Below are 18095 nucleotides of genomic sequence, written 5' to 3'. Positions count from 1 at the left end.
CACTGCGCATGGGCCAGCTCCACACGGGTCAAGGAGGCCCGGGGCTTGAACCGCGGACCTCCCATATGGTAGACGGACGCCCTAACCACTGGGCCAAAGTCCGTTTCCCTGTCTTTCCTATTTTATCTTTCCCATTTATTTTTTCCATTCTCTCTCATCAACATCTAATAAACTTTGGAAACTGTTTCCATTTCCATTTCAAATCCTAATTTTGTGGATTTGAAAACTGGCTTAAATGTAAATTTCAACATTTCCCCCCTGTCAGTAATAAGTAATGTGACGCTTGGCCCAAATAGTTCAGGTGTGGGCACTGAGAAATGCTACTGAGGAAGCCCTGGACTATGTCGGAGTTCCCAGAAAAGTTCCCAGAGGAAACACCAAGGCAGAACTAAGTGTTTTTTGTTTTGCTTTGTGGTGCTTTTGTTGTTTTGCTTTGTTTGTTTTGAATAGCAAAAGATACTCTCTGGTTCAAGGAAGATAACTGGAAACAGAAGCTAAGACTTTGTTCACTCAGTCTTTAGCCAGTTTATCCCAGAGGTTTGGCTAAACCAGCTTTCCTCCTGATTTTCCCATAATGCCTTTTATATGAGAAAGCCTGAAACACTTTTGAGATGTTCTAGATACCCATATATCTTTATTGGTTGCTGGTACATGGCAGAATTGAATGATGATTTCTTATTGTTCAGTACTGGTGTGGTATCACCTGCTAACCGTTCCCCAGAATCTATTCTGTTTCCTTTCAGTAACAGCAGCCTGAGCTTTAGCAGGGAACGTGGCTGCCCAGTAGAGCCTACACATCCTAGCTTCCCTGGCTGTGGGTTGTGTGCATGGGGCTAAGCGTTCACATGGAGAGGAGCTGAAGTGCTGTGTCAACGCAGCATCTCCCCCTCCACGCCCTGTCTTTCCCTTCCCATAGCTGAAATGGGAACGGGACAGCGTGCTAAGGGACAACTGAACAAACATGGGTCGGGTCAGGGACTCTGAATGGCCGCATTGAGCAGAATCATCTGGACCATCCTCTACCTCTGGATTGGTAGACATAAAAGAGAAATAAACATTTTTTTGTTGTTCTTCTTATTTTTGTTACGGGAGCTTAACTTGCACCCTAAATAGAATCCTGAGTTAAGCATCAGAAAACAAGAATCCTCATTCTACTTCTGCTTCTAACGGTGAGGCTTCTGGTAAACCCCTTCTTTTCTGAGCCATAATTTTTAAATCTTAAAATTAGGGGGTTGGGCTAGAATGGAAGTCCTAACATTTTTTTTTTGTGCCATAGAACCTTTTGGGAATCTGGTAAAGCCCAGAGGCCCATAAATGCATAAAATAAAATACGTGAGATACAAAAACTAAACAATTATATTGAAGTATAGCTCTAATCGCAGATCCTTTGGGATTCCTGGATGACCATAATGCCTATGAGTCGTATGATTCTATCATTCAGGACACCATTGGAAAAACAAAGACCCTGAAAATCAAAAACTATAGATCCTCTTAAGAATGAAACTGGAGGGAAACGGACTTTGGCCCACTGGTTAGGGCGTCTGTCTACCACATGGGAGGTCTGCGGTTCAAACCCCGGGCCTCCTTGACCCGTGTGGAGCTGGCCATGCGCAGTGCTGATGCGCGCAAGGAGTGCCATGCCCCGCAAGGGTGTCCCCCGCGTGGGGGAGCCCCACGCGCAAGGAGTGCGCCCGTGAGGAAAGCCGCCCAGCGCAAAAGAAAGAGCAGCCTGCCCAGGAATGGCGCCGCCCACACTTCCCGTGCCGCTGACGACAACAGAAGCGGACAAAGAAACAAGAGGCAGCAAATAGACACCAAGAACAGACAACCAGGGGAGGGGGGGAAATTAAATAAATAAATAAATCTTTAAAAAAAAAAGAATGAAACTGGAGTACATTGTGTACTAGTTCGAAGCTTAAGCTATAAAGAAGGGGCCTGCTTTTGGTAATGGTTGGTTGTAACACAACATGGTGAACATAACTAAAAGCACTGAATTATACATTTGAATGGGGTTAAGAGGGGAAGTTTTACGTTGTAAATATGTTACTAGAATAAATTTTATTTTTTTAAAAAAAGCAGGACTGTACAATACAGTGAACACTATTGTAAATGATGGGCTATAGTTAATAGTACAAATTATAAAAATGTCCTTTCATGAATTGTTGCAAATGTACCACACTAATGCAAGGTATTAATAACAGGGTGGTATATGGGAACTCTGCATTTTATGTGTGATTCTTCTGTAAACCTACAACTTCTCTATTAGAAATTTTGTTAAAAACCTGAGAGTATAGGCAATCACAGAATTATAAATAAATTGTGATATAAAGGCTTGGTAAATCCATTGTTTAGAACTTGCTACATATTCCTCCATTAAGACATTCATAAACCAAAACAACAACAAAAAAGAAAGGGGCTAGAATGAAATGCTAAATTTATTCTCCAAATTAGATATTAAAGAGTAAGCCCCAAAATAGCACATTTCTTTTTCATTGCAGCTTCCATAAACTGAGATGGCTTTTCTTATTGTTTGGATTTAGGACTGGAAGATGAGCAAAGTTCTGAGATTAGAGATAGGTCTGGAAAGAAGTTGCTTTTGGGCTGGTCACCTCTTATTCTAGGTCTAATTTTATTGGGAGTTAACATCCTTATACCATGTAATCTGGGAGAATTTTCAAATGGCGTTTTCATCATTACACAAAAACGTTTTGATAGACTGATTTGAGCTCAGTGCTTTAACTGTTCTTGGGTGTTTCGTTGCTTTTTTTTTCACTAAAACTTACCTCGAACGAAGACATAAGCGCTGTATTGGTCATAATAGTCTCCCATTCGAACATGGATTGTATAGAGCCCTTCATCTTCTTTGTTGAGATGAGAAAATGTCAGTGTTGCCCGCTCTCCACTCCAATGTGTTTGTATCCATTTTGATGGGGAAACAGGTACCCCTAGAAATTTTTAAAAAGTTAGCTAATTACCTCATTTTTCCCTCTTACTCCCTTCTTCTTTCTCCCTCCCCTCCACTTCTCTTTGCTCTTTTTTCTTCCTCTTCTATACTGACTATTTGACTACTTAAAGAGGTCCCTGGGGCTTTGGGCTATTCTGTCATGATTATACTCATAAAAGTACTAGGCCAGAAGTGCAGGAATCAAGGCCATACACATAATTTGCAGGGGCCAGTGCAAAATGAAATTGCAAGCCCCCTTGCTTTAAAAGTAGAGAAGGAAGAGCAGTAAAAGGTACTAAAATATAAAGCATTTTCCTTTAAAACATATTGTTACATAAAAAAACCTAATAGGAGTAATTCATATTGCAAAAATTAGTGTTTTGGTGTCATAATTTATATGCACTAAAACACTTTACTAACATGTTTTGATTGTTAATTAGATATTTCTGGCTCCTTTTCTGAAAATCCATTTATTAGGTCATCAAAATTTATACTCTTAGCAACTTTGTTTTAACTTGATATAATTGAAAACAATGTCAGTCACCCTTTGCAAAGACAAGGTTGCATATAATAGTTGATAATCATTTACTTTTGGAAGGATTCTTCTGCTAATGCAACTGTTACTGGAGCTATTAGGAATATTATATAGTTGGTGACAACATTGGGATAACTTTCTGATAAACTATTTCAAAATATAAACTGTAGTACTCTAGAGCTGATGATTCTGGAAGAACACTTTTTCTAAAAAGATTTAACTCTTTATACAAATCAGTGCCATGTAAGTCTAAATTTAATCTTAAATGTAAATTTATACAATTGTATTTTGACTCCTCTGACACGTCCTGTAACTTGTAGGGACTATACAAGAAACTGAAAGTGTTTCATGATTTATATATTATTCAAAATACCTGTTTATGCATTCTATGCACAGTATCTTTAATTACAAGGAAAAATTAATTTTAAAATGTTCTTGTTAATAATTGGTTCATCCAGGGTTTCAGATGAAAGTAGTATTCTTTTCCACCGAATGTGACAATCTTTACATTTGATTTCTGTTTCTAAGCCTGTAGGTATTTGCTTTGCAAGGTTGTAGCAATTTCTAAAACCAGAGATTATAAACTCTCTGAAGAATTCTAATAACTCCTTTATGTGCTTTATTGCAATATCTATAGCACAATTTTTATTTTGCAGTGTTTTACTAACAGTTTATTGCCTGGTTGCCAGCAGTTCCCATCCCAGCACTTAGGCCAGTGGAATAATATTTGTGCAAAAGCATTTTTGTTGAGTTTTGGGGATTGTATTAGTCAGCCAAAGGGGTGCTGATGCAAAATACCAGAAATTGGTTGGTTTTTATAAAGAGTACTTGTTTAGGGTAGGAGTTTACAGATACAGGCCATAAGCATAAGTTACTTCCCTCACCAAAGTCCATTCTCACGTGTTGGAGCAAGATGGCTGCTGATGGCTGCGAGGGTTCAAGCTTCCTCGGTTCCTCTCTTCCAGGGTCTTGCTTCTCTCTGGATTCAGGGTTCTTCTCTTCTGGGGCTTGCTTCTTCCTAGGCTCAGGGTTCCTCTCTTCCTGGAGCTTGCTTCTGTTTCCTCTGTGAGCTTACTTCCTGGGGCTCCAGTTTAAGGCTTCAGCATCAAACTCCAACATTAAAACTCCAACATCAAAAACCCTCAACTCTGTCCTTTGCCAAGTCTTTAATCTGTGAGTCCCCACGCATCAAAGGGTGGGGGACTCAATACCCTAATGACGTGGCCCAGTCCAAGCCTTAATCATAACTCAATCATGCCCAGGTACAGACCAGATTACAAACATAATCCAATACCTACTTTTGGAATTCATAACCATATCAAACTGCTACAGGGATAGACAGGCTGGCTGGACTTCCACTGCAGGTCCTGGTGCTGCCCACATGGAGAGCCCCTCCTTCCCTTCGAGGCTGCAGCCATGCCACCACCATTGATGCTGCCACAGTTCCCTCTCCAACCCGGACCGGGTCCTGGCTCCAGCCATGGCTACAGGAACCCATGGTGCTATGGACAGCCCCAGGTGTACACATGCACATCTGAAGGCCAGGCCAACCGTGTGGTGAGCATGCTGCCTCCTGCCCACTGTGCCTGGGGCTTTCAGCCGAGGTCCGCCTGTGCTGTCACCTGGGCTTGCTCCTCTGCTCACACGTGTGCTCCATTGTCTCATCAGACTCACAAACACCGGTTCAAAGATATAATTATTAAGAATTTCAGGATGGTGACAGAGCATTAAACCAAGTGCAGGGCCTTTCTTGGAGTGATCCTAGGAAATGGTAGTTTTCACACCCATGAAGTCAGCCCTGGAAGGGACCCATGTGTTGGTCTTATCTCTTTCATTAAATAATTACGCAACTTTGAACAAGTTACTTAACTTCTCCGAGCCTTAGTTTTCTTTCATGAACAAAGTGGAGCTTGACCTGTCATAAAGCACCTTACAAGAAATACTCTAAAACATTATCACTATTATTTTTCATTCTTCTACATTTTTCAAAGTTTATTTTATTTTAAAAATTTTAAAATTAAATGATAACCTTAGAAATAATACATGGAAGAACTAAATACATCCAGTATTTTTAAGTTTTTAAGAGCTTTAAAATGTGATCTTCTCTAGAAATAAACCTGGTGAAAACTTTTATTTAAGTTCCTTTTAATTTAAGATAAATTGAAAGGAACGACAGTCTCACGTCTACTCATTGCTCTCTCTCCATTAGGTATCTTCTAGTTTGTGTGGGACTCTGAGTTAAAAATGTACCTAGAGGAATGTTCAGTTCCTCAAATATCAATACTTTTTTCACTACTTAGGACTAAAAGGACAGAGTCAGGGGAAATAACAGTGGAAGGATTGGAGAGAGTAAAGATTTTCCAGTGAGGTGGGGTTTTCTTTCCTTATTAGATGTAAAGTAGCAGAGATTTAAAAGTAGGCACAGAGTAAAAAGTACACTGGGCTCCTCAGAGCTAAAACATGAGGATCTTGGTTTAATCTGTCAGAGTTCTGCTGTGTGATTTTGGGCAATCCCTGTTCTCTCTGGACAGTTTCAATGTCTTCATTTATTGGATGAGATAATCCAGTGTAGAAACTCAGTTTATTTTGATGTGAGATTTATGATACTATTTTAGAGATCCCATTGTTTCTTAAATTCAACCTTTCAACAAATCAACTTATTTAGATAGCTTTTTAAAAATTTGGTTTCTTTTGAACTGGAACATCTACTAAACTTTAAATAGACTTTAATCCTAATATGATATATGAAGGAAAATGAAACCCTTGTTTCTTCCTCCCACCAAAGTATTCTGGCTCTAGGTTCTTTTGAAGCAGAGTGTAGCAGTTTGATATTATTGATGAATTCCAAAATGAAATATAGGATTATGTTTGTAAATTGATCTTTTCCTCTGGGCATATGGGATTATATTGGATTTATAGGTTTACTTAATTAAGTAATTATGTAAACCTCTTGTGCCAGTAGGGTGTGGCAAAGGACAGTGTTGGGGGCTTTTAATGTTGGAGTTTTGATATTGGAATTTGATGCTGACGCTGGAGCCCCAGGGAGAGAGACAGAGCCTGTTTGCCTGATAGTCTATAGTTGACCTTGTGGAGAAAACAGAGTAGCTGAGCCCAGAGGAACCCAGGAAGCCTGAACCCTCACAGCCGTCGGCAGCCATCTTGCTCCAATATGTGAAAATAGACTTTGGTGAGGGGAGTAACTTATGCTTTATGGCCTGGTATCTGTAAGCTCCTACTCAAAATAAGTACCTTTTATAAAAGCCAACCAATTTCTAGTATTTTGCATCAGCATCCCTTTGGCTGACTAATAGACGGAGTAAGACTAAATTGTGATTTAAAGGCAGGGTCAGAAGAAACAACAACGGAAAGATTTCCTTTCTCTCCTACCAGTGTCAGAAATAACATGACCTAAAAAACAGGATAAATTTTCTACTCTTGTATTCTTAAGGGCTATCAGTGAAACTGCACATATTTTGTATGGATAATATACTTGCCAGAAGCTTCAAAATTATAAAGAGACTTTAACATATTAGCATACAAAAAAATCTGAATTTCCTCTTAATTTACTCTGCTGGTTGATTAAATCTTACTGTTTTATAAATTTATGTTTTAAAAAATGTTCATTCATTCATAATATCTTATAAATGATAAGTCTATGAGGAAGGATATTTTACCAGATAAAATTACCTTACAAAATGACTATTCATTTTTTATAATCCTTTGCACATATTACTTTATGATAAGAAAACATTATCTCTGTATATTATGAAAGGTTTGCTACTTCAATATATATGTGAAAACTTTTTTTTTTAAATCATAAAAGAGGTTACCCCCTCGAATTTCCTGATTATGACCGTCTGATAAATAGATCTGCAATTGTATGAACATACATGTGCTGATGCCAAGCCTGGCCAAGTGTTCTGCAACCTTTAAGAAATAAGAGCTAAAGCGAGAATTCAAGGCAAAGGCTCACCATTTCTGTACCACTGGATCTCTGGTTGGAAATGTTTAATCTCAGGAGTGATAACTACACGGCAGCCAAGACTCATTGTCTCACCCTCTCTCCCAAAAGACACATCAAACTTCTCATCGAAGTGGATCTCAAACTTGGCTGCATAACCATAGGGAGTAACAGCAACTGGGTATGATAAAAACAAATGGGAGTAATTTATTTTTTCTCATCAAAGCAACACAGAGCATTTTCATACACATAGGCAGAGAGCAGTCACAACAAAGACTGATGAAATAATTTATTTGGGCAAAAATTAAGTCCTATACCAGAGGTATGTAGTACATGACACATATAATTTAGATGGAAATTCTTGCTTCACTGATCTGATAAACTAAATGCTTGTTATTATTATGAGTCAAATGTAGAGAGTCAGATTTAATGTTCTAAATAAAATGCACATTAATACCACATTTAACTTAGACTTAAATAGCTGCACTGTGCTCACTTTTTAATTTAGATTCTGAGTCAATGTAACTTCTACTACTTGAACCCTTGGTACAAAATAGCTGTATAAATTACAGGTAAAAATAGTTTTTTAGTAAGTTACTTGACTTTTTTTTAATGATCTGGGCAAAAATATCATGAAAAATGTCAATGAGAGAAAACTGAAAAGTGTGAAAATATTGTATGTTAAATTTTTTCTCAAAAACATCTTATTTATCGATGGCATAAATACGAACATCATCTATTTTTCTAGATTTTAATTTCTCTTTCTCAAAGGCAAGGTTTGGGAAAGTAATGACTATTTATTAACAGCTTATTAATGCCAGGCACTTTACTTTTGACCTGTCTGTTAGCTAATTCTTGCAACAAATCCACAGCTTAGCTATTATTTTTTTTACCCCTTCCAGATGGGGATATGGAAGTTCACAAAGGGAGTAGCTATACTGCTAACGCCAGGGGTCTGCATGCAGCATGTGTGCAACTGAAATTCAAACCCACAACTACCCAACAAAAAACATAGGCCCTTTCTTGTTCTGTCTCTGAGCATTAACTTGAAAATGCAAACTAACTTTTATTGAGTTCAGCTTATGCCCAGTACTGTTCCAATATTAAATCCCTATTAGTGCTTCCAGGAAGATGGCAGATAAGAAATGCATGGGACTCTCTTCTCTCCCAGAAAAACAGCTAAAAGGACTGGTAGAAACAGCCTGGAAAAAACATTCTAGGGTTTAGGACACGAAGGGAAGGCTGGAAACCAACCAGAAGAGAGGAGGGCACAGGAAAAAAAATCTTAATGGAAAAACTGTGAGTAGAAGCTGCAGCTGCAGCTGCAGTTGCAGCTACTGGGGCCCTTCTCCCACCCTAGGTGCAGACAGTTTTGAAGTCTCTGGTCTCTGGACAGCAGTGACAGAAAAAGGAGACCACAGGATTCACCTCCCCAGAAACAGGAGAGAAAAGGATGCAGCCTAAGGCTGATTCCACTTTTGGTCAATAAATCTGGTCTGTTGTGTTCCATCAGCACTTCTAGGCTGGGTGGGTGGGGCCAACCATTGTTTGTCCTTGGAGCTGGCATGGGACTAAATAGACCCAATCCTCTCAATCACCCTCTCTACTGACTAGGACGGGTTGTAGAAGACATAGAGGGGAGTGGAATTATTTCCTACCCAGGGAAGGGAGAGGGCTGCCAGCAAAGCTTGGAGAACAGCCTCTGAAAAAGTTTGAATTGAGAGGCTCTGAATAGCCTCCAGCCAGGATCCTCTGTCACATTGTTGCAATCAATGTTGCAGAGAACACACTGACCAGGTTTTGAACTAAGAGACTGCTTAAGACTGCCATCTGCTGGTGGAGCAATGAAGTGTGTGTGAGGAAATTTAAATAAGTGAGAGGCTCTTTCTGGCCTTTATAGCTTTCCTCCCCAAGGACCTTGGAAGTGGGGCTGCAACCCATTACTGGGTCCATGGCCCAGATTTGAGCAACTGACAGGGATAATCATAAAGACATAGAACAGATTGAACTAAGAATCAAAGAACAGTAGTAACACACAACCTCCTACCACTAAATCCCTGTAAAAGATAAATTGAGCATCAAAGTAAACTCCCATCATAATCATATGCCTAGATACCAGCAAAAATTACAAGCCATATTGAGAGAATGGAAGAAATGGCCCAAGAAAAGGAATATATCAAAACCCCAGATGAGACACAGGATTTGAAACAACTAATAGAGATTCATACAAATTTCCATATCAAATTAATGAGTTAAAAAATATGGAAAGAGATAAAGAACATCAAGAAGACACTGAACAAGCACAAAAATGATTTTGAAAACTTGAATAGAAAAATAATAAAGGTCATGGGAATGAAAGACACAATAGTAAGATGAAAAACATATTAAGCAGTGCTCCAAAATGTATTCATCAATTGCAATGAAAGTATCACACTAATGAAAGAAGTTGTTCATGTGGGAAAAGTGGGGGCTGTGGGGAGTGGGGCATATGGGAATCCCCTATATTTCCCCTCCCCCTCCCCCCACCTTGCTGTTTTTGCTGTCTGTGTCCATTTGCTGTGTGATCTTTGGTATCTATTTCTCTTTTTGTCTTCTCTTCTTGTTTTTTTTCTTCTCTATGATTCACTGGGATTGATCCTGGGGACCTCTGAGGTGAAGAGATTCCCTGTCACCTGCAACACCACAGTTCCTGGTTTCTACTGCACTTCAACTTGACTCTCCCCTTCGCCTCTCTTTTGTTACATCATCATCTTGCTGCATGACTCACTTGCTCAGGCACTGGCTCACTGCACAGGCACTCAGCTTGCTGTGCAGGCACTTGGCTCGTCATGTGGGCACTCTCACAGGCACTTGGCTTACCATGTAGGCACTGGCTCACCATGCAGGCACTGGGCCACCACACAGGCACACTTTCTCATTTTCTTTTTTACCAGAGGGCCCAGGGATCAAACCTGGGTCCTCCCATATGGTAGGCAGAAACCCTATCACTTGAGCCACATTCGCATCCCCCTATATATTTTTTATGTAACATTTTGTGTCATCTATGTATCTTTAAAGATAAATTAAAAATACATTTTAAAAAATGTATTAAAAGCATACAACAGCAGACTTGAAAATATAGAAGAAAGAGTAAGTGATACAGAAGACAGAACAGCTGCAATTGAAGCAATAAGAATGGAAAACATTAAGCAGGGTCTCAGGGAGTTGAATTATAACATGAAGAACAACAAAATATATATCATGGGAAATCCAGAAAGAAAAGGAAAAGGAAAAGGAAAAAGGGCAGAAAGAGTATTTGAGGAAATAATGGCCGAAATTTTCCCAACTCTCATGAAAGAAATGGATTTACATGTCCAAGAAGTGCAGCATACACCTATCAGAATAAATCCAAATAGACCTACTACAAGAGACATACTATTCAGAATATCAAATGTCAAAGATAAAGAGAAAATTCCTAGAGCAGCAAGGGAGAAGCAAACCATCACATACAAGGGACACCCAGTCTTAGCACAGATTTTTCATCAGAAACCATGGAGGTGAGAAGATAGTGGTATGATACAATTATGATACTGAAAGAGAAAAACTGACAGTCAAGAATTCCTTCCAGAAAAATTTTCCTTTAAATATGAAGGTGAGTTTAAGATATTCACAAATAACCAAAAACTAAGATAGTTTGTAAAAAAAGAATTCAACTATGCAGGAAATATTAAAGGTAGCCTTGTGGCCTGAAAGAAAAAGACAGGAGAGAGAGATGCTTGGAGGAGGGTATAGAAAACAAGAATAGCAGAGAGGAAAACTAAGATAATAAAAAGACAGTTGAAAATAAGGTATGACAGATGAAAACCAAAGAATAAAATGGTGCAAGTAAGTAATGCATTTACAGTAACATCATTGAATGTGAATGGATCAAACTCTTCAATTTAAAAAGATATAGGCTGACAGTATGGATTAATGAAAACCTTAAAGGAAGTGGATTTGGCTCAATGGATAGAGAGCCTGCCTACCACATGGGAGCTCCAGGGTTCAAACCCAGGGCCTCCTGACCCGTGTGATGAGCAGGCCCACATGCAGTGCTGATACGTGCAAGGAGTGCTGTGCCACGCAGGGGTGTCCCCTGCATAGGGGAGCTCCACGCACAAGGAGTGTGCCCCATAAGGAGAGCCACCCATGTGGCACACACAGAGAGCTGACACAGCAAGATAACACAACAAAAAGAGACACAGATTCCTGGTGCTGCTGACAAGAATACAAGCGGACAAAGAAGAACACACAGTGAATGGACACAGAGAGCAGACAATTGGGGGATGGGGGAAAGGGGAGAGAAATAAATAAATAATAAATCTAAAAAAAAAGCATGAGTTGTTCATATACTGCTCTTAGACCCAGGGATACAAAATAGCTGAAAGTGAAAGGCTGGAAAAAGATACTCCACGCAAACAGTAAACAAAAATAAAACAAAACAAAAAAAGAACAGAAACAGCTATACTAATATTGGACAAGACAAACTTTAAATGGAAAAAAGTTATAAGAGATATAGAAGGTCATTATATATTAATAAAAGGGACAACCCACCAGGAAGAAATAACAGTCATAAATATCTGTGCACTTACTAGGGTGCCCCAAAATACATGATGCAAATTCTGGCAAAATTGAAGGGAGAAATATATGTCTCTAGCATAATAGCTGGAGACTTCAACATACCACTCACATCATTACATGGAACAACTACACAGAAGATCCATAAGGAAACAGAGAACCTGAACATTATGATATATGAGCTAGACCTAACAGACATATACAGAACATTGTATCCCAAATCAGTAGGCAGTACATTCTTCTCAAGTGTGCATGGATCTTTCTTCAGGATAGATCATATATTAAGTCACAAGGCAGGTGTCAATAAATATGAAAAGACTGAAATTTTACAAAGAACCTTCTCAGATCATAATGGAATGAAATGAAATCAATAATAGAGGGGAAAGGGGAAATTTCATAAATGTGTGGAGGCTAAACAATATACTTATAAACAAGCAGTGATTCAAAGAAGTAACTGTAAGTGAAATTAGTAAATATGTTGAGACAAATGAAAACAAGAACAGAATGTATCAAAACTTATGGGATGCAGTGAAGGCAGTGCTGAGAGGGAAATTTATAGCCCTAAACATCTATATTAAAAATGAAGAAAGAGCTAAAATCAAAGCTCTAACAGAACAATGGGAGAAACTAGAAAAAGAACAGCAAACTATTCCCAAAACAAGTAGAAGGAAAAAAATAATAAAGATTTTAGCAGAAATAAATGAAATTGAGAACAACAAAAAATTGTGAAAATCAACAAAACCAAAAGAAGATCAGTAAAATTGATAAACCCTTAGCTAGACTAACAAAGAAAAAGAGAGAGAAGATGAAAAAATAAAAATCAGAAATGAAAGGCAGGTATTATGACTGACCCAACAGAAACAAAAAGATCAAATACAAAGAAAAATGACCTGATTAAAAAATGGGCAAAAGACTTGAATAAACATTTGTCCAAAGAAGAAATACAAATGGCAAAAAAAATACAACATATGAAAAAATGTTCAACATCACTAGCGATTAGGGAAATGCAAATCAAAGCTACAAATAGATACCATTTCACACCTATTAGAATGGCCACTATTGAAAAGACAGAGAACTACAAGTGTTAGAGAAGATGTAGAGAGTTAAGAATGCTTATTCACTGTTGATGGGAATGTAGAATGGTACAGCCACTGTGGAGGACTATATGGCAGTTCCTAAAGAAGTTGAATATAGATTTTCCACATGACCCAGCAATATCACTACTGCATATACCCAGAAGAACTGAGAGCAATGACACGAACAGACAACTGCACACCAATGTTCATAGTGGCGTTATTCATGATTGCCAAAAGATGGAAACAACCCAGGTGTACATCAATGAATGAATGAATAAATAAACTGTGGTGTATATACATGATGGACTATTATGCAGCTGTAAGAAGAAATGAAGTTGTAAAGCATATGACAACATGGATGAACCTGAAGGACATTCCATAAAGTTGAAGAGATAGACCCTCTACAGGCATCTAACTAACCAGGTAGATGAAAAATTGACCCAGAAGAGAATGTCTTTCCCAAGCATTTTCAAAACTAGCATTTACTTTTATTTAATTTTTAGAAAGGAAAAAGTTAAGGTTTGACCTTCTTTTTCAGTCTGACCATTGTAAACTTCTAATTACTAGATAGCCACAAGGATTTCACTTTTTTTTAACCTCTCAATCTCTCTATGCTTCTCTAGCAATATATACAGAAGAAACTGAGAGCAGTGACATGGGAGTATCTGCATATTGATGATCATAGCAGCACTATTCATGATTACCAAATATGGAAACAACCCAAGTGTTAATCCAAGATGAATGGACAGGGAAGCGGCTGTGGCTCGATCAGCTGGGCTCCCGTCTACCATATGGGAGGCCCTGGGTTCGCATTCTGGGGCCTCCTTGTGAAGGCAAGCTCACCCACATGCTGTGGAACACCGCCCAGCCCTCAAGCGCCATGGAGTGCCGCCCGCCCTGCAGATGCCACAGAGAGCCATCTCAGCTGCAAAAAAGGGAGACAAGCAAAAACACAGAAGAGCGCGCAGCGAATAGACACAGAGAGCAGACAACAAGCAAGCCGCAAGGGGAAAGGGGAAATAAAATTTTAAAATACAGACACAGAAGAATGCACAGCAAATGGACAGAGAGAGCAGACAGCATGAAAAAAAAAAAGTCGCAAGGGGGGTGGGATAATTAAAAAAAAAGAAGATGAATGGATAAAAAAAATTGTGGTATAGGGAAGTGGATGTGGCTCAAGTGATAAGTTTCTGCCTACCATATGGGAGGATCTGGGTTTGATCCCTGGGGCCTCCTGCTAAAAAAGGAAAAGAGAAAGCATGCCTACATGGCAAGCCAGTGCCTGTGTGATGAGCCGAGTGCCTGTGCGAGTGCCCAGGAGGGGAAAAGGAGAAGAAGAAAAAAAAATTGTGGTGCATACACTTTTATTATGATCCATGAAAAGAAGTTTTAATAACTCCTTTTATTGAAGTTCACAAATTACCACTGGCTGGATCATTTAAAAAATAGTTCATTATGTAGCCATATTCAGGCTTCATTTTAAATTCCATTTCATAAATTGATGTATTTATTTATTCATTCATTCTTACTAAATACCTATATTATGCCAGGCACTGGGGTTCAGTGATTAAAAGCCCTGGCTCTCTTTGAAGCAGTTCATGGTCCAGTGTGAGACACCAACATTTAGTAGTCAACATTGTCCAGTGTGGTGGGAGCTGTGATGGAGGTGCCTTGGCCTCATGGGGACACCTAACACTGGCTGGTTAGTGGAGGTCGAATGTGGTTTTTTAAGGAGCTGACGTGGGTGCTGAAGGATGAATAAGAATGCTTTGAAAATAGTCCAGACTCGTGAGTGTGTGTGTGTGTGAATCACTCTGCACAAGTTTACATAATGATCTTTCTCTAACACAGGAAACCTTAAAGTGCACGTGGCATTTTTACTCCATCACAACTGGACTTTTATAAAACCAGAACAAAGCAGTTAGATTAAACAAGAGAATAGTAATCAAAAAATCTGAAAAAATACAAGTATAACCACAGATACTAACATATAATATGTTATATAGAGAGATTATGCATTTATTTCAGCATTATGGAATAACTTAAAACAATAGCTGTGTTTTAAATAGAAAGGAAATTTAACAAATATATTTTTTAACTTACAGCTGAGGGGCATGGTGGTAATCCCAGCATGGAGGCAAGACTCATCCAACTCTCCTTTATACCCTACAGAAGAAAACAGAATGCCTGAGAATTGCCTCATGATTTATTATGGTTACTTCAGCAATGAGAAAAAAATTTAAAATGCACACTGAAGAAATCAAATCCAGCAAACCTACTCTTTACCACAATGGAAGCATATGCTGAAAGCTCTCCTTGGACATTCATCGCAGAGGCCCGGTACTGAGCTGTGTCCTCAAAATCACATCTGAAAGAACATTATGGAAATAAATTGCCGTAGTAGTGACATCCCTTTTAATTAATAGCTGCGCCATCAAGAAACTCTTTGTTAACATGGCAAACCGGTGTCTTCCAAATGGCTTTCTGGGACCCTTGATAAAGCTATTGTCTGTGATCTAACTAATTATGGGATTTTATACAGTCCAAATGATCTACCACATTTTTATGCCAGCAGCACAGAATGCAAGGGGAACACCCATAGTCCAATGCGACCCCAGTCAGGTTTCATTTCAAATACCCCAAAAATGTTAACAGACTGGTAAGCACATAAATCACAGAGTGAATAGAGCTGCTATAAACTTGTCTAAAGTTGCATCGCAAGCAGAAATGTCCAGGCACTTGTCTTTGCAGCACAGAACTACGTCAGGCAGGATGGAGGGTTTGGCCTCTTGGTTGGCCCACCCTTGGCAATGGATTTCAGTCTGGGGGTGACAGACAACAAAGGAGGGGAAAGCAGCAGCCTCTCCATAGCAACGTACGCAGTCCCCCACCCCAACCTCTACCCACACACCAGATCCAGGTGATCTAATGTTTGGTTCCTCTCTCAAGCCTCTGAGTCTGTCTAAGTTGTTTATACCTCAACTCTACTAAGTTTCAGGCGGGACTTGGAGCTTCAGCCTGCAGCACAACACAAGAGCCATTTGAAAGTGTCTCTAAGCTAAACTACTGAAATTATAATGTCTTTAATAATGGAATTAGAGAGAAATGATCTCACAGGGAAATGAACAGGCTAAGATTTCAGAGGAGGCTGTTTTGTCTCTCATCATTACCAGTTCCCTGTGTTCTGCAGTGCGCCCTGGGATTGGGTTTCATAAGTATAAACTTATTTCTCTTTGAAATTTTATGGGCAACAATAGAACCCCAGTAAATTTAATACTGTTGTCTTTTTCATAACTGTTCAATAATGACAGCAACCACACAGCACCCTGCTGTCTTGGTAGAGCCACTGTTTGGCAGATATGGAGGTGACTTGGGTCAAGCTGGGGCTTGGTGGGCGCCACAAGGCCCCAGGGTTTGGTTTGAAGCCCCACATCTCTTGGGCCAACTCCTCTGATCTGAAGAGAAGGCTACACATCTCCTGAGATTAAAATCATCTAGGTTTTATATTAACATCTCAGCATTTCATGGTTTTATTTGGACTGAAGATGGTGGGAGGTTGTTCAGCGTTTTTTTATCCACAAAACTAGGTTTGAATTTCAAAGACATCTTAGGATACATTATCAACCTTTGAGGTTTTTGAAATTTTGATGTGGATTCTGCTTCCAAATTTTGCTTTGGATTTTACTTTCCCCTCGAATATCCCAACATCTGACCCTGGCTCACCTGCATAGATTCACTGTACACGTAATCTCCCATAGTTCCTGTTCAGCTGAGGGAAACAGCAGTATCTCTAGTCCCGGTTTCTTTCCATGCTACCCACCCCAAGCTCCATGGCCTTTATTTATTAAAAGCAAAAGAATATGATGATGATGGTGTTGATTTGGAACTCCGAAAGGTGAAGGGGATATGAATTCCCAGTTTTAAAAATGATTTTCTTACTGATATCTAAGGAAAACTCTCAAGAATAGAAAAGAATAAAAAGATGAAAATTAAAGTTTAATATAGAAAATAAACAAAAAAATGTAAAATAAAGTTTTCTCATCATCTTTGACTAAGCTCAAAATCACTTGAGAGGAAATGGGGGCTTGGTCAGAATCAGTCACACAGAAACCGCTTAAGTGTGTCCACCAACAGAAGAAATGTATGTGAATATCCCTCATTGCCATTGCTGTCGTGCTGTGCTGGGAAGAAGAGGGCAGCACCAGTGCGGCTCACTGGAGCTGTGAGGTGCCTCCCTAAGCGACCTTCAGGTAACATTCATGGCTGCTGATGTTCACTTACGCATTAATCTCCAAGGTATGCATTCCATATCGACTTTCAATAACATACTTTCCAGGGTCTGCATGGACATTTATTGGCACCTGGTTTTTATACCTATTAGACAATGAAAACAAAATGAAGTAAGCTGAAGTGTAAGTAACTTTATGATTAGACACAGGCACACATCCAATTCTCGTGCTGGCAGGAAACCCTTCTGTGAACAGCGCTGATGTTAGTGGCAGCATTTGCTCAATGAATACAAGTCTACAGTAAGTTAAATAAAATGCACCAGGAATAAAGTGTCTTCTTGATGAACATGCTCCCCCCTCCTCAATAAAAATCAAATTTGAAGTTGACCATTTACAACATGAATGAACCTCACGTATGTAACAAGTAAAAAAAAAATAGATGCGAAAAAGTACCTAGTATAATGATTGCATTTATATGAAGTATGAAAACAGAAAAAGGCTAATTCAGGTTGCTGGTAGTCAGGATAGTACTCTTGGGTACCAATATTGCTGGATATATTTGTGTTCCATCTATGAAAATTCATCAAAGCAGTACATTCCTATACCATATGCACTTTTTGGTCCATATATTATACTTAGATAAAAAAAGCTAAAGCATATTTGTATCATTGTTGCCATGACAGAGAAGAAGACTTTGGGTTGGAGTCTCGTTGTTGGCTGGCTGTGAAGGGTAAAAGCAAAACATTCTTCCTGC

At 39.1% G+C, this 18095-nt stretch overlaps 1 protein-coding gene across 1 annotated transcript in view; it reads right to left on the bottom strand.

The window, feature by feature from the left end:
- The window catches only part of MYOM1 (myomesin 1), a 150125-nt gene that overhangs the window by 82861 nt on the left and 49169 nt on the right, over nucleotides 1-18095 (bottom strand). Inside the window, exons 6-10 of the mRNA XM_058277490.2 lie at nucleotides 17394-17486; nucleotides 15392-15480; nucleotides 15216-15278; nucleotides 7453-7617; nucleotides 2784-2945 (exon numbers count right to left, since the gene is read on the bottom strand). Coding sequence (XP_058133473.1) covers nucleotides 2784-2945; nucleotides 7453-7617; nucleotides 15216-15278; nucleotides 15392-15480; nucleotides 17394-17486 — 572 coding nt within the window. The remainder of the gene's footprint in view (nucleotides 1-2783; nucleotides 2946-7452; nucleotides 7618-15215; nucleotides 15279-15391; nucleotides 15481-17393; nucleotides 17487-18095) is intronic.

This window comes from Dasypus novemcinctus, chromosome 16 (genome assembly GCF_030445035.2).
Source record: "Dasypus novemcinctus isolate mDasNov1 chromosome 16, mDasNov1.1.hap2, whole genome shotgun sequence".
Classification (NCBI taxonomy): Eukaryota; Metazoa; Chordata; class Mammalia; order Cingulata; family Dasypodidae; genus Dasypus; species Dasypus novemcinctus.
The sequence above is the reverse complement of the archived record's forward strand: the minus strand, read 5'-3'. Positions and strand labels throughout refer to the sequence as shown.